Source organism: Lutjanus erythropterus, chromosome 11, assembly GCF_056507025.1.
Source record: "Lutjanus erythropterus isolate fLutEry1 chromosome 11, fLutEry1.hap2, whole genome shotgun sequence".
NCBI lineage: Eukaryota > Metazoa > Chordata > Actinopteri > Lutjaniformes > Lutjanidae > Lutjanus > Lutjanus erythropterus.
Window position 1 is genome coordinate 16,299,729 of NC_139327.1, and position 21,684 is coordinate 16,321,412.

At 38.5% G+C, this 21,684-nt stretch overlaps 1 protein-coding gene across 6 annotated transcripts in view; it reads right to left on the reverse strand.

Moving 5' to 3' along the window:
- LOC146318812 (glutamate receptor 3-like) overlaps window positions 1-21,684 on the reverse strand; it is a 109,537-nt gene that overhangs the window by 57,407 nt on the left and 30,446 nt on the right. For all 6 annotated transcript variants that reach the window (XR_014771598.1, XM_084730970.1, XM_084730969.1 and 3 more), the window contains exon 4: window positions 587-774. Coding sequence is in view for 5 of the 6 variants with exons in the window: in XM_084730970.1 (XP_084587096.1) it covers window positions 587-774 (188 nt within the window). In the remaining variant the exon portion in view is untranslated. The remainder of the gene's footprint in view (window positions 1-586; window positions 775-21,684) is intronic.

The window sequence follows — 21,684 nt, forward strand, 5'->3', positions numbered from 1 at the left end:
CTCATTTCATACATTTCTGACAATAAAGTAGTCTCTGCAGTGCAGCCGCAGTGAACACAGCGCACATTAGCAAACACTGAATCTGAACCAAGACTCATGTGGGAAAACGGTGGCTGATGATCACCTAGGAAACAAGGATGAGGAGGCCGTTTAATTCCTCCACGTGAATTAAGCCCAGGTGACCTCAAACAACGTGCGCACACACAAACACACACACACGCAAAAACAACAAATAACAAGCCTTAATTGAATGTGCCCGACTCGCCTGTTTTAACATCGTCTTCTAAATGAGAAAGCTGAGATCTGAGGCAATCATAGTGCACTCCAGGTGTTTAGGGTAATGATGAAAAAGAAATGAAAAGTAGGAATCAGAGAAAGCCTTATTTCACTCAGTGTGTAAATGGAGTTGGTGTTCAAGGCAAAAAAAAAAAAAAAACTGAGAAAGAGACAGCATGTTCACTTCAGAGACAAAGGAACACACAGAGCTGCAGGCTGAACAAAGGTATTTAAGGAAAGAAATGTTGTTTCTGGTGTGTTATTTTTCTCAAATAAAACAGACTAGACTAGTTGTGTGTTGGCTCAATACCTGCTCCAGTATAGAGTTGATCCTGTCCACTTCACAGTCAATGAGGAAGCGTTTCTCCTGCCGGCGGTCCATCTCCTCGATGATGCGTCTGTACTCTGTGGGGTCCACGATGTTCCCCACTGAGCGAGCTGTCACCTGCCAGTTATTGGCTACAGCTGACTCCATGATGGCCTGGAGGATCGCAAAACCTGGGGGAGCAGAGGGAGAAGAGCTCCATCACACAACTGTCTCTTTGTTGTTTTAGAGCACAACAGCAGGTGAATGTTGTTCTGAGAATCTAAAGTAGAGCTTCAAGGACATTCTGACTTTCAAAAATGGTTAACAACACCTTTAAAAGCTTCTAACCAGCTTTATATCACAACTATTAACAAACACAATTACGTATTGAAGCGTTTATGCAGAAATAAAAGCACTTTGTAAGAACATTCCTGCAGCTTGATAGTTTTGAGTAATTATCCTAAAGAAAAGGAGACAGAAAATGTCTACAGGAGGTAAACAATGTGTTATGGCATAACAGGTATGATCTTTCAATTTTTATTCAAACAGTTTCATTTTAATTAATTTTAAACATTAATGGTTACAAAGGGATTACATCCAAATATTCTTTTTAATTTGCCTGGCAGAGATCTGCACTCTACCTGTGATGATTATGATAGATATTGTGATTGCAGCATGATTCACACTTAGTGATAATTTTTGTCACATACAGAGTTAATATCAGAGAAGCCTGACAAAAGTTTAGGAGGATGGTGTAAGAGAAATTCAAGAGACAGATTTGGGAATAGAGATGAGATGGAACAAGAGTCCACAGAGAGGTCGATACACCCACGAAAGATTAAACTAACGCTGTGGCGCCCATTAAAAAGATTGAGAGGTTACAGAGCATAATTAACCAACTATTAACTGGGAGATGGCTGAGCGTCCCATGCTGCCTGAGCTGTGTGTCACAGGAGGACACCTCAGTTATCTCTCTCCCGCCTCACTGAGGACCTCAAACTCGCACATTGAAGGCTGGAGTTAGCACAGAGCGGAGACACAACGATAAGACGTGTAGCACAGACTCTAGCAAATGTGGTGAAATGGAGTGCTAAAGAAGCAGTTCAGCGAGCACAATCGGGCGTGTTTACTGTGCAGAGCTCACTGTGCCCCAGGATGAATCAGGGGCTGAGGTGTGTGAAAGGAAGAAGCTGAGCTAACAGTAACCTGGCTGAGCAGTGACACTCAAAAGACGCGATAAACCCGGCAGGAATTCAGATGGATCCACTGACAGTTCACTAAGGGGGTTAAGGACACACAGTCAGCAGTCATGATGGGCCACAAAGGCATCTTATAAAATCAGCTGAAAAGAGACAACAGCGACTCCAGCTGAGAACAAAAGAAACAAGACACTTTTGTGATGTTCGTTTGAGATAGTTAAGGTGAGGGAAGTCATCTGTGGTTCCTTTGTTACATTCCCTTTGGGAAAACAAACATGAGTTTTGGCTGGAAAAAGAACAAGAACAGCCATCATGGATCAATTTGCCTCAGGAACAAGATGTTATGAACTTCAGTGGGACTGTTTGTTTATTTAGTTCTGTTTTTCATCACCTTATTGTTTCAAGCAAGAACTCTCAGCTTTTTATTCATTAATCTGATGCTGTTACAGTGAAATCAGTGTGATATCATCAGAGGCTGGGTAGCAGTGGTAAATCTGGATATGTATTTGTTGCATTTAAAATAAGATGCAATTTTAATAAACTTTATCTGCACCATCTTGCACCTTTCATGCAGGAAATGCAGAAATTACATCCAGCGAGTGCTTCACATTAAAAAAAAAAGACATAGAAAGAACATAAAAACAGGAATAGAATTGACTAATTAATTTCAAAAGGACGTGAAGGTGAACTGTCTGATTACTGGGATTGTTCCAAGAAGACAGAACCTCTTGCCGAGCTATTTGAAGTTTCTATGGAGCAGATTCAACAAAACGTCTGTTATTTTAGGACAAATTCAGTGAGATGCTCATCACACACACTATCCTGTGAGCTGACACAGATAGATGCTTACAACCATAAGAGATAATACATATAACAGATCTTAGGTTTTGGAAAACATCGCATAATTCTGTCTGGTTACTTTTAAAAAAGGTTAAGAAAGGTCGAATCTTTCAAATTTACATTCAAAGCACTATTTAACCATTTATGTTACCCATCTAAAATCTGTACGTCATGACAACATTAACAACGTAATTATCTGTCCGCTTCCACAACTATCAGAGGTGGCAGCCTAGAATGCTGTCTCCTTAGACAGGACCTTAAAATATTCTGCCAAATGGTGAATAAACCCCATTTAGTAGTAAATGCAGAGTAATGCGGGAAATTAGAGAAAAAAGTAAGAAAAAAATGAAAGAATTAAACAAGATCAATTAAGAACCTTGAGTGCAGGATGAGAAATATGACAGAAGGAAGAAAAAAGGTGAAAAGAGAACAACTGCCAGCTGCATGAAAACAAAGACGAGCTCAACAAATGCGAGTTTTCTGAGTCTACAGTTAAAATAGTGACACAGTGTCGCTCCTTCCAGTCTGACAATCCAGGTTCAAACCATAACTGCTTCATAATTATGTAACACAGACACAGCAAATATCAGAACGTTTTCACACCAGCTGATTTAAACTGTTATGTGTAGTTATGTGTGTTATATGTCCAAATGCAATGTCCACACTGCAGGGACGTCATATGTATGGAAGGTGAAATTTGTGTCAAAATGCCATTTTGAATGAGACTTTGTTGTGTTGCAGAGGAGTCCTGGTCTACACATCATATTTGATAGACTATTGTTTGGTGCATATCCCTGCAAAATTCACACCATAATCATTATTGTATGTCAATGAAAATGACAATAATGAAATGTAAAAATGATAAATTCATCTAACATTGCAAATCATATCACATATGTATCAGTGAAATATCAGTCAAAACAACAGCAATTTTGTCGAAATTTGAAAGCCCTAGATAATTATTTGTTTTTATGAATCGGTTCTCCAGCACTGAGCACTGTGGACAGAAGTCTGGCTATGTGAGACTATGAATAAATTAACTGTGTATTTACATTTACATCATGTTTACTCTTGTGAGTAATGGGCAGAAGACTACTCTAAACATATATAGTATTTGGCTGATTGATCTGATGTGACAGGAAATGGGTCAGTGCCACAGACATGAAGCCATGTCACCCTTTAAAGTGATCAATCTCTTGTCGAGCATCAAACCACATCTGTGCTTCAGCATCAGACTGGATTGGTTTTTTGTCATGTTGATTGTAACTTAAGTTTAACTGAGCTGACTTTGTAACACTGGGATTAATTTTATAGATAGTATCAGATAGGGCTGTTATTATTTTCATTATAGATTAATCATCTGTTTATTTTCATTGATTAATTAATTCATCTTTTGGTTGTCTTCTTCAAAGTCATTCTCTTGTCGAACCAACAGTCCAAAACAGAGAGAGTTTTTATTTACGATGCATTTGTGCAGCTGTACCTTTCAGGGTAGGGTTTTTTTTAATTTTTGCAATATCTTAAAATCCAGATATTAAAATGCTTGTTTTTTAAGAGAGGAAATAAAGTTCAAACCCCTCTAGAATGGAAGTGACTACATTAACTTACTTCCAGTTTATTGTATATTGAGGCTGTGAGACAAACTCATGAGTATAAACTGGGATGAGCTGCAGCCATTAGAAAGCGCATCATGTAGGATGAGCAGCGACCCTTGAAAAGGTAACACCTTATCAAGCAGAAAATATATAAATAACACTAAAACAGCAGAATAAATAACAGCTTGCAAGACAGATAATGACAGCCTACATCAAGAATTTGCATATTTCCATTATGTGAAGAATGGTGCACAGAATATGTTGAGTGGTGGTGGAAATGCATGGTGGCAGGAGTTCATTACATGCTGTATTGGGTCAAAACAAACGGACGGAGAGAATTGGTTTAGCACACAGCCAACACACTGCAGCCGACCGGACTAAATGAGCAAAGAGAGCATCACATGGTGTGTTACCCTTTTCTCTCAAAGCACGGATAAAACTGCTGATTCCATAAAATAATGGATATTATTACGGCTGCTGAATAAGCTGGTGTAAAATGTGTTTATGTAAATACAAGTCAGCAACAGAGCCTCTCTGCTGGCACAAAATGAAAACCGGTTCTCACTCTGTATCACAGTCAAGTGAGGCATAACATCCCCGCAGCACAGAGCAGACGCCACTTTATTATCAGGGCTGCTGAGGCTGTTATATCACCTCCTGTATGTATGCTTCATTAGGTTATGCAGAAATGTAAAGTGCTCATTAATACTTTAGACTGAGTTTGGGCTGTTATAAGCAGTTATCCATGCATTATTTGTTAAGGTATGGGTATTATAAAGCCTAACCGAGCCCCACAGAGTGTTGAACATGCCCTTTTAATATTAAAGTTCCTCATTTCTTGAATTATTAAATTGTTGTTGCTATTAGACCTGAATTTTAAAGTCCCCCGCCCCTATAAAAATGTGTTTTGCTTATTGCTACTTCAGTTTCATGTTTGACCTTCACTGTGCAGAATGATATATGTGCATAGTTTGAGACAAGGAGGCTCTATTCTGCAAAATTCATCTGCTGAACAGGAAAAGTTTCTCTGCGCTCACCTTAAGTCTGAGGTTAATATATAGAAGTACAGGATTTTAAGACACCACAGCTAGTTTGGGAGCGAGTTTGATGCTGAAATATCCAGCAGTCAAACTTTTAAAATGAACAATGTTTGTATATTTATAGATTCTTAGTAAGAAGCAGTGTGTGTAATAAAACTTTTCTGCGGAAAAAATATATTAGACACAAATTATTACTCAAAAAATATTTTTTAAAATTGCTTAAACATGTCTGGAGGGGATCTTAAATGTTTATCTAGACTTTTAAAGTAACTGTAGAAACTAAATTTTAGACAGTGCATTAACACCTGTTATATGTCATTTATCACCTTGAAACCTGTTAAACCTAGATGCAACCGTGTCCAATCAGTTTTAATAAAGAATTAATCTATTTTTTAACAATCACAATTGGTGCTGCACAACCAGAGCTATTATGTTTGTTTTGTCCTACAGTCCAATGGTACCTACATGAGCCACAGAGCAACTAAACCACCAAAAGTTTGTCAGAGATTAAGGTATGTTTGTGTGTGTTTGCTATTAGTGGCTAATGTAGCCTTGAATTCTCAGCCTCAAGCAGAGTTGAGAGGAGGGCTACAGAGGCCCGGTAAGATCGATTCTTTCTAACTTTCCACAGCCCCATTTTTTGCTTTATGTTGTTGTCGTCTTCATCCTCAACTGATGATAAGTGAAATCACTTGAGGCAATTTATTGATTTCTCACAGCTTCCTCCGGAACCACAAAAGGCATTATAGCCCAGACGTATTTTACAGGACCCCCAGCAACGTCTTTAAACCATCTTCAAATGTTGGTTTTCTTGTCAATGTAGACGAGCCTATCAAGGTCCCAGACTTGCTCAATGTAACTGAAGCACAGTGTGAAAAGGGGCGGGACTGATGAGGGGCAATTTTTGACAATGTTGTATGCATTGCTTTAGTATAAAACAAGCTTTTGTTATTGTTATTTGTATTGTTGCTTATGCTATTGTTTACTATGGACATTTCTCATAACTAGTCAGCATTATTGTCCTTATCTGATGTTCTTCATTGAGCGATACCTTGGTAAATTAAGGTTGATCGTTTACCCGTCATACCCTGTCAGTCTTCCCCCATCAGAGTGGATCCATGACCCAACACACATAGTAGCCAGATATTCCACCAGATACTGATTATGTTTTTGTAAACAACCAACCTGTTAACAGGCAAATGTTGGGTATGCTAGGCTGAGATATTATTGGAGATGACAGTCGTGCATGATTGTTCTAAAGCAGCCACCCAATCAAGCTAGCAGCTCATCAGCAGCACTAACTAACTGCTGCACCACTGTTTTCTACAGTAGCCCAAACTGAACAAACCAAATACAACCCAAACACTAGTTTCATGGCGACCAAAGAGAAGGTGTTTGCCATCTTCAAGCTCACTATTAGATGTCACAAAATCTTACACACTGGTCAATTAATCCATTCATTCATTATCCTTAACTGCTTATCCTTGGCCCTACAAAAAGCACGGGGAGCCTTCTTGCTATGAGGCAACAATGCTAACTGCACCACCTGCAAGTCAATTAACAAAAAGTCTACTTTACTTTCTAATTCTGCATAATTTAAATGACAGAACCTATGTTCCTTCTATTGAAAGCTGCCGTTCTCATTCAATTTTTTCAATTTGATACTTCATGATAACCTAACACCTATCCTAAAGTGGATGTAAATCATAGCATGGCCACTACCAGGGCTTTCAGATATGTCTTTAGCATTCATGTGCAAATAACCCAGAATAAACAAATGACACTCCCTGTGTCGGGAAGGGCTGACCTGTACTCCTGATTAATGTGCATCATTTCATCAGAAATGTTTAAAAAAAACATTGGTGACTGGTGACTGTTACTAACGGATATGTGAGGTGACATGTTCCCAGTAGAGCTCGTAAGTATTCAGAGCACAGTGACTCAGCTGACATGTCCGCCCTGCATTCCCCTGCTGGTGACCTTCACAGTGAAGTGCTCGGCAGACAGCTCTCAGCTCAGGTATGGCCTTTAAAGACAAGTGGCTCTCGCCGGGCGCCGCCACATTAGCCACTCAGGAGTCTAAAGAGGCAGACGAGATGTGTCCACATGTCTGATACTGACGGGGGGTTAAGGAATTCAAAGGGAGTATTAGCGTGACTGTCCTGTCTGAGTGCATTGTGAAGAGTCTGATCATAGATAAGAAGCTGCTGAGCTGACCTGAGGCTCCGTCATCATCCCGGCTTTATCTGGTCAAACAGGCAGAAACATGTTTTTTTTTTTTTTTCTTTATCAGCTCGGAGATATCAAAACAAGAATCCAGCGGCACAGTCTATCTCTGGTGGCAGAGGGGAAATGAAAAGGCTGCAGCTGAGTGTCAGCTCTCCTCCCAGTATTCTGACACATAGTACTGAACACCATAAGCTGGGATATGCATGACATTTTGAGACATGTTAGTAGCTGCTTAAGAAAAAGGATTTGGGGGATTTACAAATGATTCCCTTGAGAGTTTTATTTTCGTTCCTTTTCTGTCACTAAACTAAGCTGGATATTTTGGATTTAAATGTTTGTATGAGCTTGTCGATGTTAAGCTATTCAGTCTGCTTACAAGTAAAGATATGTGGAAATAAAAAAAAAAAAAGTCCTGAATTGAAGGAAATATCTGAATGTGACATTTAGTGTACTCTAACTTCAATAACCCACAATGCAAATGTGAAAATTTGAATGTCAAAGGACATCCGAAGTCTCTTGGTGAATATTAACACTGGTGTGATTTATCAGCTGGTGCACAAATGACAATGTCTTTTGGTCCCAGAGTTTTGGTTGACTTTGTAAACAGATGGTAGGTTTTACAACAGCCAGCAGGCAGGACAGCCATCAAGGGCATTTTACAGAGTCAATTATTCAGCATCGTCCTGAAAAATAATACATATTCAAAATCAGGAGCATATTGTCACAGGGTTATATATAGCATGGAAAAATATATTTAATTTCTCACATGAGTGCAATGTTTTCCAAAAACAGTCAGGATTGCAGGCAAAACATGAATCACTTAAGTGTGGTGTTCCAGTGCTAAATGTCAGTTTTCAGGCATAACTACATGCAAATAAAGACAGAAATCCTGTCTCAGGAAAAAGATCCAATAAAGGTAGAAATGTGTGTCACAGTACAAACACAAAATACTCTCCAGCACTACAGGACTTTGATCTTCTTTTAGCTCACTGTTTTAGTTTCACAGTCTGCACCTGTAAAACACATTTCAGTCTCAGTGAGAAACAAGACAAAGTCAGCAACTACATGAGCTAGTGAAGAAAGTCAAATATCTATCAAGCTAAAGATCCAACTATCTTCCTCTCGGAAGCTGGTGGAGACTGAAACAGAATATACTGTATATCTGTATTCACAGTCTCCAGAAACACGATTCCACGTGAATGCTAATGTTGCCATATGTCTCTTGGATCAGGGTTTTCCATGTCAGCAACTTGCACAATAGTTGCACATTAGATTGTGGACCCCCAGTTTGAGAGGATTTCAAGGAGGATTTCAGTGTTCAGACTAGGCTCATTATAAATGAGAATCAATCAAAATGGCAGAACGTATTTCCTCTCTTGTTTCAACTTTTAAAAATGTGATAAAAAATAAAAATAAATTGTATTCCTCCTTTTGCTGGGGACCCCTTAAACCCACTCAAAGACCCCTGTTGGTCCCTGGAACCCAGTTTAAAAACACTTTCCTAGATGTATAAATAGAGAACTGTTTGCTTAACACATAAGTAAAAAATGTATATGTCAGTGTATCTGTCAGGTTGTTTTTAAGCTCTCCTGTTGTCAATGACCAATTAAGGTCACTTTATATTTCTATATAAATGCACAATATGTAAATTCTGCCACTGGGATAGGGTTTTTCTCATATTAAAAGAACAACTAAATATGTATTTTGATGACGTTGTAAGGTGGTATAGGTGGATGTCTTATCACTGTTAAACAACCACCATAGCTGATGCAAATCTGTCTGAGATGACTCAGGTAGAAGTCATGTTTATGGACAAGGCAATATTAAAGTTTTATTCACATTATGCTTAATCCTGTGCACCAACTTCCTTCCTCACTCTCTGATGTATCAAACAAATCATGCATTTTTCCAATAGTCATTGCAACTAGCAACAGTTAGCAGGAAACACACCAATACTGTGAATAAATGACAGATTTCTCTGTGTTTGAACATTTTTGGAATAATGCCATTGTTGCCATAATGAAAGTACATATCCAACATATGTCTAGCGTTTTTACACATCTTATTTTGGAAATGTTACATATGATAACTTTAATGTTACTTTATTATACTTTATAATCTATATTGTTATATTAACAATGTATGCTGTAGGGGGTGCTAATACTTATAAACCCACAGAAAATTATCATCTAACTCAGCTCTAAGGAACATTTTAGCACCTGTGAGGTCACTGTTTTGTTTTCAGTAACTCTTCTTTGTTGGTTCACTCTCATGGTTTTTCATCAGCAGAATTTTTGGTGTTGTGTGTGTGTTCCTGTTGGCATGTCTCCAGCAGCTGCTGGTCCCAACAGATGTGCCAAAAATAGGCAACATGTCACAAACACTCAGGTCAATATTTCACAATAGCGTTCTTCAAAACTGCCTGGCATCTGTTGGAATAGCAACACCAACACCGACACTGCATACATCTCACTGGCATCTGCTACAAACAGTGGCAGTTGCTGTGGCATCTGAGGGTACCAGCAGAAGTGGTAGCTGCCATTACCACTATTTGAGCCATGCCTTGTCGAGGTAAAATGTGTAAGTATGTGCACATACATATGCACATACAGAGCCCTCAGTAAAAATATATTCCCCTGTGCATAGGTTAAAGTAAACAAGAAGCCCGAGAGTAAATACTGAAAGTCTGGAACAACTCTGATAAACAAAGACATATTTCCATAATTTGACAAATCTGATGTAATGTTTCTTTACATTTAATAAAGTGATGCAAGCACCTTGAAGTCAGTAGTACAAAGAAACACACACTCTTACAGTATCTGTGAGCAAAGAACAAAAGACAAGAAAAAGCTTTGAGTTATTGCAACATCTGATTCCTCTGCGGTTCTTTCTGCACCAGGACTCAACTAGACAGCTTGGCCTTTCATCAACTCACTACTGAAATCAGTTTTGGTGGCTGCTTCTCAAAGAGAGAGAACAGAGGACAACTTGTCTCCCGAAGAGATAAGTACTGACATGAACCAGACCTGCCACATGCTGACAATAGTTAAATGTTTTAATATCATGCAAATGAGCAGGACATTTGCAGTGCAAGAACCAATGACAGTCTGGCAGAGGGGCAAACTGTCAGTCTAATGTGTCCAGAGCAGCGTAAATAGGCTATATGCTGTCCCAAAAAAGTTTAATGTCTTTTCTTTTTAAGCTACCATACTACACAACGCAGCGTTTACGTTCCCTGCTGTATTGATGCTCAAGACTACAAAACACAAAAAGTGTTGAGCACACTTTGCTTTGAAGTTTGTCGACAAAATGCACCCAAAGAAAGGCCTAAAGATGACGGCAATTGTTGGAGCAAGCAGCACAAAGCGGAGCTGGCCTGCATGTGGGATTCTCTTGAATATAAGAGCTTAGTAGCCCACACAGCACAGCCCAGGAGATCAGCATGTACTCCTCTGATATGGTGTTCTTTGCAGCTCAGAGGATTGCTTTTGTACAGCTTAGCACTATTTGGCTACCAAGTTCAACTGTGAGCAAAATAATATTGCAGGTTACTCACGGTCATGTATAGCACATTGGAATAATATATCTTTGAAATGGTATATTGTTATGTATATATTGTCTGTTTGCTAATGCCAGAGCTGGGAAGGTATTCTGAGCCTAATATAATGTTTGATGATTGTTGTTCGGTTAATTAATTGTTTATCCAGCTATTCCTTCCTTTGTTATGTGTTAATAGGTGTAATTATACACATTTAAATGTACTTTGTTCAGTAGGATACTCACACTTCACTCTCAAACGTCAAGTAAATTGACATAAACATATTATGATCACAGTTAGGGTTAACAGCATCACCAAAACAGCAAAACAGCCTACTTCTAAAAAAAATTATTTCAGTAGTAGTTGTTTTATTGACAGGTTAGGCAGCTAACTGGATGTCTGTGTAGCTAATGTTAGCACTCGGTTTGTGTATGTACTGTTAGTGGTTGGTCTGTGTGGGTAACGTTAGGGGTCTTACCCGCATATGTTTCTTTAAATTAGTTGTTGAGTATTTTGAGCATTTTCACAGCTGAAGGCAACTGTCACTGTACCGTGATATTTTTTCCCTTTTCTGATTTAACGATAAGATAATTTTAAAATTTTCAGCTGGTGAAAACATTTTTTCATAACAAAGATTAGTTAGGGTTTCTCTCAGTGTTGTGAGACTATTTTAAAATGTATTTTTAAATTGTAATCCTACTATTCATCCCCATTTTCACTAAATATATCTGTCATTTGGTTTTGTCTTTTTTTTCCTGTGACTGTAATGGAATACAGTTACCTTTTTTTTGTATTTTGTATTCTAATTACACAATCCTTTTACATGTAATCATTACTCTCCAAGTCTGGCTAAGGACAATATTTTTAAATCCTGAAGGAAAAATATTTGATCAAATGATAGAATAATATATTCACCATGGGCTTTATTTCCTCAGTGACAGACAGAGCTGGAACAAAGAGACGGAGAGAGGCTCTGCTGGCACCTGGCCGTGTGTTTCTTCTTGTCTGTCTTGGGCAGCGGCTCACATGACGGCCGAGCATGGTGTGCAGTCTCAACTGTGACTCAGTCGTCCCTCCCCCCTCTCTGGAGAAGGTGACCTCTTTAAAATTCTCTTGCAGGCATCTGAACCGTGCCGTTGTCATGAGATGCCCAAAGCTGAGTGCGACACCAAAGCGAACTCAGACAAAGCCAGTGAACCTACTTCAGAGAAATCTCCCCCCCAAAAAAAGAAAAACTCAGGGTTTATACGTGGCTCCACAAAGAAGACTGTTTTCGGTGGGCAATGCTCACAGAGCTGGTGAAATAAAAAGGATTAAAGCTGCCAAATGACAGTAAAAGGACACATTTGAGTACAATTAGCCTAACAACGCCTACTCCCAATGCAGACCAATGCAGATAACAGCTCCCTGTTCCAAATTAACTGAACTGCACAGAGCCCTGCTCCCCCACACCACCCACTCCTGCCAAATCCCTGATCAGAGCTAATCAAATAGATTACTCCTTATCTAATGACAGCTGCAAAGTTACTGACAGATTTTTGAGCATTTCTCCTCATGTTTGTTTTCACCTTTTATGTAAGTAGTTTATTTACATATTATTTAATTTTCATTTACAGTAATTTATCCACATTTCTTTAAGCAATATTTTTAAGTCTTATAAGTTTTGTTTTGTCTTGTTTTAAAAGCTACATTTAGGGCTGTGACAATAACTGTATTACTGAAGTCATGTGACGGTTGAGCTCATTACTGTCATCATCACAAAGTTTATTTTGAAGGGTCAATCTCATGTTGAAATCACTGATCTATACATCTATGGATCAGCGCTGTCACACACAATTCAGGAACACAGGGAGTCAGGAACAGAGCCTCTGATTGGTCAGCAGACTCAGCCCAAGTCATCTTGGGATTGCCAGTAGACAGCTAACAGAAACAACTGTTTTCAACATAGAAAAATGGATAAATAACCACAAAAGACATTTGTTGTTGAATTTATCATTATCGATTTATTTCACCGTCTCTAAATGGAAACTGCAGTTCAAACAACAATGATCCAATGCTGGCATTAGCATTAGCAAATAACAGACGAGACTTTTCTTGGTATTAAGAAGCTGCACTGCCCTATTCCTTGAAGGAGCTACGTTACGCCCACAACAGTATCCTTTAATATAGTTCAATAAAACGTAATTATTAAGGCAGGAGCGGTACACCACCATCCTACGGTAATATGTTGCTTTGTCACCGCAGTAAGAAAAAAAAAATCCATGCCATCACTTCTGTTCGAGTTCACATTACTGATGATTATTTCTCAAAAATGTCACTGTGTTAATATTACAGTATTTTAAGGGCTGCAACTAATGATTATTTTCACTGTCAAACAAGCTGTTGATTATTTTCTTAATTAATCGATTTGTTGTTTAATCTTTTAAAATGCTGTGTCACCCAAAGCCCAAGATGATGTCCTCAAAAGTCTTATTTTGTACACAAGCCAAAAGATTTTAAGTTTAATGTCAAAGAGAAGTAAAGAAACCAGAAAATATTCACATTTAAGAAGCTGGAATCAGAGAATTTACTTTTTTTTTTCTTAAAAATTACTTAAGCATGGATTGTCAAAATAGTTGCCAGTTAATTTAATAGTTGATAACTAATTGATTAATCACTACAGCTATAATTGTAATATTTGATTTTGCCCATATCTAGCCCTATTATATATTATTGAGTACTCTAATCGATAATAATATATCATATTCTGTAATATCATCATATTTTCACAATGTTTGAAAATTTATGGTTTGTTATTTTAGAGTACATATGTTTATTCAGATATAGATCGTATATCACTGCATAGACTAAAAATATCAAGATATTATGTATGAGCTATATCACCTAACTTATAAATGATTCAGGTAGTTAGAGCAAGATACTAAAAACACATACACATATATAAAGCATAGATATTTGTATTTGAACCATATTCAAAGAAATGGAGCAGGCTGCTGCTTGTCAGTGAGAGCTGCAATAACGGCCTGTTCTTTTTCAGCTCTCCTATAAAAAAAAAAAAACACCCTCCTGTCTCTTAAGCAAATAAAAATGGTGTTTTCTCTTGGGCAAACTGAGGCGCACATCACATCAATCTCTTTCATAATGCAAAAAGACTACTGTTGTAATGGCCTTGTGTTATCCTGAAAGCAAGTGTCCTGAAATAGATGAGAGACATTTCAGCAACACGGAGACGCAGAGAGTCGAGGCATAAACACAGCAGTGCCCGTGAAGACGAGGGGTGCTCGGTTAGTCACCTGCTCTCTTGCTCAGCCAAAAAGTAAAGTGGTAAGGTTAGAGTGGATTAGATATGACAAGCTGGATCTTCCAGACGAAGGAGGGGAGGGGGCTCCAAATTCATGAAGTAAAAAACATTCGGCGCATCTGACAGCATGTCTGACAGTGCTTGGCCCTCTGTGCCATTTGCTGTTTTCTGATGCAGAAGAGCCACAAAGGCTTTGCTGACTCCTCTGTTCCTTCTTCGTCTCCGTACGGCTTCATTTTCTCTTGTATTCATTCAGAGATTTGGCTATTTCTTCTTCCTCTGTGAGCAGCTGAGACGCCGTGGCTGAGCTGAGGGGAAAATCTCCACTTTAGCCGGAATAAACCTCCTGCTCCTGAAGTGCTCGCCCCTGTCTTCTCCTTGAGCCGACAGGAGTGAAGAGACATTTGAAGTAAGAGTGGGATAAGTGGAGTCACACATGGTAGTTAGAGATCATGATTAGATAATCAATGATTAAAATTGCCCTGTTACTTCAGTTCTAATTTTTCTAAGTGGCAGCATTATGAGCAGAGAGGCACGGGGGAAAGGGCAGGTATTGATCGTGTATTGTTAAGAGCAACAGATACAGCAAATATGATTGATCCAGCTTCAGGCCGCTTATTGATAAAACTAAGATGTCTCCGGTCTCAGATGAATTAATGCCATCCTAACAAATGCAAGTAAAAAAGACTGGGCTGCAGCACGTTGGATCAGGATGTTTTTTCATCATAAGCACAGCTGTTTTTCGTCCACTGAAAATAGCCGTTTGAACAGAGCTAAACTTGCATGTCCTCGTCAGATAAACCTCTACACACCTCGCAAAAGGCTTTTTCAATGTCCTGTGTCTACAAAAAAAATCCCAAACCTAGTCCAACAGCTTTAATTTCCACAGCCCCAGCATACAGCCTGAGGCAGACATGAGGAGATGTTTGATACTGGCCTACAGCTCATCACACTGCCTCCTAATGACCATGGATCACACTGATTGAGGGAAAGCTGCTCTGGGCCATTAAGTACAGATAACAAATTAAAACTACATCAAGTGTTTTTGGAAGTAGAAATGGCTAACGTCCAGGTCCCTTTTCCTCTCAACTTCATAGAAGCCAAATGCTAAAGACTCAGCAATCATCTTCTCAACCTTTGACTGGTCTTCTAAAGCCTGAAAATGGCCACGATGAGGCGCATGAACCTAGTTTTCTTTCATAACACTTGAATTACATTGTGTTCAAAACTAATTATGAAACTTTTGCCCAATGACAGCAAAAATATACTGCCTATCCCTGCTTTAACTCTAGAATGGTATGAAAATGCAACATTAATGGAAGAATAAATGAATAAATTAGATACAGCTTGAATCTACAGTACTGAAAGCATCGAGAGCTATGAGAGATGTAGGAACTGTCCATGGTCCTGAAACCATCTCTGTACTGTGAATTACAGTTTAATTAGTTAGCAAACTACCAGAGGGTTGTACCTGAAATTATATAAATCTACATTTTAGTCTAACAATGCGCACATCCTAGTTTGGTTGATGACTTTATTCAAATATACCGGGCTGGTTACACAGAGTGCCCAGATACAGACTACAAGTCTGTAGTGAAGCCAAGCATTGCAACTCCTCTTTTCAAGTGCAGAACAAAGATTTACAAAGTGATGCAACCGTTTAAAGTTATGTAATGTCTTTCTGAAGGCTGCTGTAGCCACAATAGTGTGTTACTTCTTGGGAATACGAGTCTGTCGGCCAATCTGTTCAAGAAAGAAGATATGTCTTAATGCTTGAAAGCAAGTGACTGTATTCATCTGAGACACTGCTTTATGGTGGCCTGAGTCTATAATTCACAGATTATCCATGCTGCGAAATCAGATTTGATACATTTTCTGTTCCTGGACTGGAAAACTCAGAACAGAAAATGTTATGGTAATGGTTTTCTGTGCTAATAATTCACATGCATGCTTTGATACAATGGGCTGGATACTGCAGTGTGAAGCGGAAAGTCTACAGCTCACATGTTGTTTGATGTTGTTTTCAGGCTGCACTGCCTCTGCATGCGTGGATGTGTGCACGGATCAGTTGGTGCCATTTTGGGCGTTTGGCAGAGCGGAGTGAGCGCCGGCTAACAGAGGAGGTTTGGTTCATGCAGAACAACTCAGAGACAGCTAATGCCTCAGCTGTATCTTCTCACTAAAGACGCCCTTTGAGGTTTTCACCAATGACGTCATGTCACAGTACACATACACACACTCTTGCAGCGTATAAACTGCCTTTCCAAGCACACTTTATCTGAATCTAAAAGCAATCTGATTCACATGAAGAATCTTAAATTTATTCAGCTATCAGCCTGAGAGGATTCTCAAAGATATGGATGCAAAAGAATATGTTTTCCATGTGTAGGGTTGGACGCCAGTTCTCAATAGCAATACCTAAGAAGGTATTGATCGAAAGAACGTAGTACCAAACCTTTTCACCTGCATTCAATCCTTTTTGTACCCAGATTTAGAAAAAAAGGTTTTGTTTGTAGCCAATAACTGCAAGCATTCTTTGATTTGGTGCGATGTTTGATTGGCCCACTACTGCAGCAGCTACAGCCCACACTGTCTGTGTTGTGGTGAAATCATGTGCACTGTATTTCATTGAGTTGGCAGTTCAGCTTGCCAGAATGCTACCAAGATGTTTGAAAGTTTAGCTACACTACATGCCTGTGGAGTCTGATAAAAATAAATACTTCCATTCACATAATGGGTATCAAAAAGAGCTGATGCTGATATCGATATTAGGGAGTTAAAAAAAATTCTGCTATCAATATTTTGGCTGATTTTCTTCACATATATATGTATAAAATTGTAAATTACATGAAGGCACAGAAACAGTCAATTTCACCGATATTTTTAATAATTATAAACAACTATAAATTAAAAAACAAATATAACACCTTTAATTAAGAAAAAGGATAAAATACACATAAAAGGTCATATAAAACAAAAAGAAATCTTCATTACATTCTGTAAAAAAAATATTGGACAACATACACACAGATACCAATACAGACCAATATATCTGTGCTGTCAATATCAGGCTGATAATATTGTCCAACCAATGTATCTGCTTGGCTCTAGTACTGACTGAAGTACTCCATTAGTATTGGTATCACTTTAAGTGCTGGCAGGGTGCTGCAAAGCACTGGGATGTCTGTGGTATTAAAAAAAAAACAAAAAAAACAAAACTACATGTGGGTTTTGTTTCTATAACTATAATATTCTATAACATTTGTTACTATTTATATCTATTTGTTTGACATTTTTGTCACTGTGAGCACCAACTGGAAAGATTGGAGGTGTGTATTGATTGTAAAAGGCTGGGTATTCATCAGCACTAACTTGACACAACTACTATACAGCTGAAAGCAAATGTGAAACAGTAAAATACCGTGACACAGGAAAGAAACTAAACTACAAACAACAGAGATTAGATCTGAGTCTCGACTCTCTGCCACACATCAGACAAGAAAGTAAAGTCCCCATTTAATATATGATTGCTTGCCTGACAAAAAGTGATGATGACGACACCAGTGCCTTTCTGAAAAGTTCAGAGTTTGAACTAGAAGCGCTCAGAGTGGCAGCAACAAAAAGGGGAGCACTCGGAAATCGTATTTGTAATTTCATAATTTTGTAAACGATACCCAACCCTATCCATAAGAAAATAAAAGAAAACTTTCTTAAATTTAACATAGTTTTTTTTCCTGTCTGTTTTTTTTGTTTTGTTTTGTTTTCTCTGGGTCCATGGACAAAAAGCATTTCTACTTATTGAAAAAATGTATGGACATTGAGGGGCTGCCAAAACTCATGGACTGCTTCTTAAAGGCAGTGATGGCCTTGTCATGTAACATGCTTATGTACTGCATGACTGTTAAAAGGAGAAAAAAAAATAACACAGTCCTGTCCAACCTTAGAAAAATTCTAAATTGATAGCCATGCGCCTTCTCATCTGCATCTCTCTGCTTTTCAGAATCCTTTGAAAGCGTCTTACAGAAAAGCACCTTTCAGTCACTACTTGACTATTCTGTTATATGTGTATCCCAGTTACGCTCTCCTATGCTCTTTTTGTGTTCTCTATGCAAACGAGTCCTTGAGCAAAAAGGTACAGCTCTCTTGAAGCAGAAGAGCTTGATTGATAAATCTCAACCTCAGTCCCAATATGAGAGGAAAACAGTATTTACCCACGGGGGGGGGGGGGGGGGGTCAAGGCCTATTGATATGTGTCCATGTGGGAGTGAAGGTGCAGTGAGGTGTTCACGGAGTGGAACAGCTGCTTTGTGCCGTTCGCCCTCTCTCTCCCTCTCCCACTCTCTGTTAATGAGCCTGTGTGCCTGACTGCTGAGTGCAGCTCTTTAGCAGCGTGCAATTAATCAGACATTTCCTTGCGGAGACGAAACCAACCAGACATCCAGCAGCAGGGCAGTGTGATTGCAAGCCGAATGCAAATTCACCGCTGTGCCGACCGTCCCCATTTGTCAGGAGGGCAGGAGAATGCAGGAAAAGCTGCAGTTAAAGTCGTTAGATTGTAGTCCTTCATTTTGATGCCGACAAAAAGAAATAGAAAACCTAGTCTGCATTATGTAGAGTACATGAATCAGGAGGACTGCATTAGACTGTGAGAATTAGATCACGGGAGTACAGTTCTGAGCTGCATGTACTTTACTTGAGTGGGACTAGTTACTTTACAAATGAAGATTTTATATACAAAACATTTGATGAGCTCATATAATATGATGCATTAATGAGTTATAGATCAAAGATTATGACCACCATTAGCTGAACACTATGTGCACAAGCGACAATTATGGGATAATTGTAAATGCTAAAACATATCCATCTAAAGTTAGCTAACATCAAAAGCTTACTGGTTCATTTCAAACATGTATTTTCTGTTGATAGATGGATCATAAAAGACAAGGTTGCATCAGTCTAAGGAGATTGGAGCCTGACATGGATTTAACAGTTGATGCAGAGCTTTGGTCGGAATTATGTAAAAAAAAAAGTTTGTCAGCTATTTTTTTAATACCAGACATAGATCAATCCATTATAACTTTCTTCACCAACTCTATGATACATCACAGAATCATGAATCAGATGTGTTTTAGATGTGGCACTGAGGAGGGCTCATGTTTGCACCTGGTCATGTATAAATCTTAACACATTCCGGCATGACTTCAGTGACAATATGACAAAACTTACAATGTTTACCTTTTCATTGCTTACAACCATTAGTGCACATTTATGTAACAGCTTTGTGCACTGCCAGGAAACGCAAAGCAGTGACATAGAGGTTTGATTTCCATCTCCCTAAAGTGAGATGTGAAATGAATAGCAGGCAGTCCTTTTTGACTTAAATTGACACCTTACCAATGTCTGTCTCAGAGTTGACATAAAAATGTTACCAGCACTGAAACATCATTGTTACCTCTTGTTATTCTACTGTTTTTATTTATTTTTTAAACTTTTCTTTCTATTCAATTTTAACGTGACTCTGACCTACCCCTTTTGAGTAAAGTGTAAAATAGTTATGTAATGTTAGTCTACCTCAGTGAGCTACAACATTACAATGCTGCATAAACATTTAGGAGCCATTTTCTGCATTCACTTTTGATACGTCAGGTATGTTTTTTTTCATACTTTTTCAATGCAGGACTTTTACTTGTTATAGATATACTTTTTTGTGTCAGCAAAATTTCTCAACCACTGATCACAATGCATTAAACATAGAATCAATGGGACAGTTGCTGTTTGTAAATGCACCAGAATGATAGTCGATCGTTGAGTCTCATTCCCAGGTTGTCAAATACCAATGTCTGTGGTACGTAAAATGTCCCAAACACAGCAAAACAATGAGAAAATAAGAAGGTGCAGGCCGAGGGCAGGCTCTCAGATGCAGATGCACATTTGTCTTTAAATGCCAAACAACAGAGAAAAAAAAGACACTGCTTCTTAAATGTAATACCATCAGTATTCGATTTTAGGAAACATCAGAAAACTGATGAAGGACTCAATTCCTGCCTTTGTCAGAACACCTAGATGTTATTATAGAGGAGACGACAAGAACAGAGATGCAAACTGTAATGCAATACAACAGTCTGCCAAAGTATTAAGCGGAGAACATACTGTACTTTTCTTAAAACAATGGTTTTAAAGATCACTCCTAAGACAAACATTAAAAGAAGTTATTTAAGCTATCCAGACCCTGCTGTGTTGTTAAAATGTTTTTTAATTTTACATTTCACATCAGAATTTTCCCTTAACATCAGCATAATACACATTATCTTATAGTCTTGACAGACTATAAAGGCCATTAAAAGAGCTGCATCTCAAAGCATATTGACTGAGTTTGGTGGTTTCCTCCTGGTTAAAAGTAGCTGCAACAATAGAATAACCAAAACACATTTAATAAACAATATATTTTTGGTAATATGAATATGTTTTGATAATCACTAAAATACTGTATGCTTTAATTTTGTTCTAGGATTGGTTAATTATCAAGATTATTTTGTAATCTGCCATCCTTTTGACAAGGATGACCGTTCTTAAAAGTCTTTATAACTGGCATGAATGATGTACTGTGATACTATACTTCCGCAGTATGTTCAATTAGTAACAGCTTAGGTAAATATGAGACAACTTGGTGTGGTTCTACTCTCAGCGGCCAGCTGGTAATGCCCAGATGTTCCTCGGTTCAAGAGGTCTTTTCTGCCAGCAGCCATTAGCCAGTTTAATGAGGACATTTCATAGGCAGCACATCCAGGATAAATAGGTGATGTTGGACTGCAGCAGATAAACATGTCTGTAATGACCCATGTGTGTGAAGGCTTGTTCTTCTATATTGTGCTTTCTTGGATCTGTTTGACTTCATCAGTTTCCTCGGTTATGTTTGTCAAAAAAAATCAATTCCTTTAATGAGGAGTGGGCCGCATGAAACAATAACAAGACTCCCGTTCTGCAAAAAGCAGCTGCAGGAAACAAACTCCACTTGTTATTTAATAATCATTACGAATATGTCAGTAAAAACAGCTTAAATGAGAACAGCACTGTTGTCAGAGGAAGGCATCTGCAACATGAAAGTGAAGCTGCACCTATTTGATGTCAATACCATGTCCAATTTGAAGTGCACACTGATAATTAAATGTGCAGCTCGCGCGCGGGTACATTAAGTGGTATCTCTGGGCATTTTATTTTCTATTACAGTCAAAATCCCATCATACAGAAACAGTTTTTATAGTAGTTATGCCTTCAGGCTGTGATAAAAAATCCCTCTTATGGTGTGTGATGAAAGAGAAGTAAGAGTCCACTTCCCCAAGATGTACAGCAGGGGGT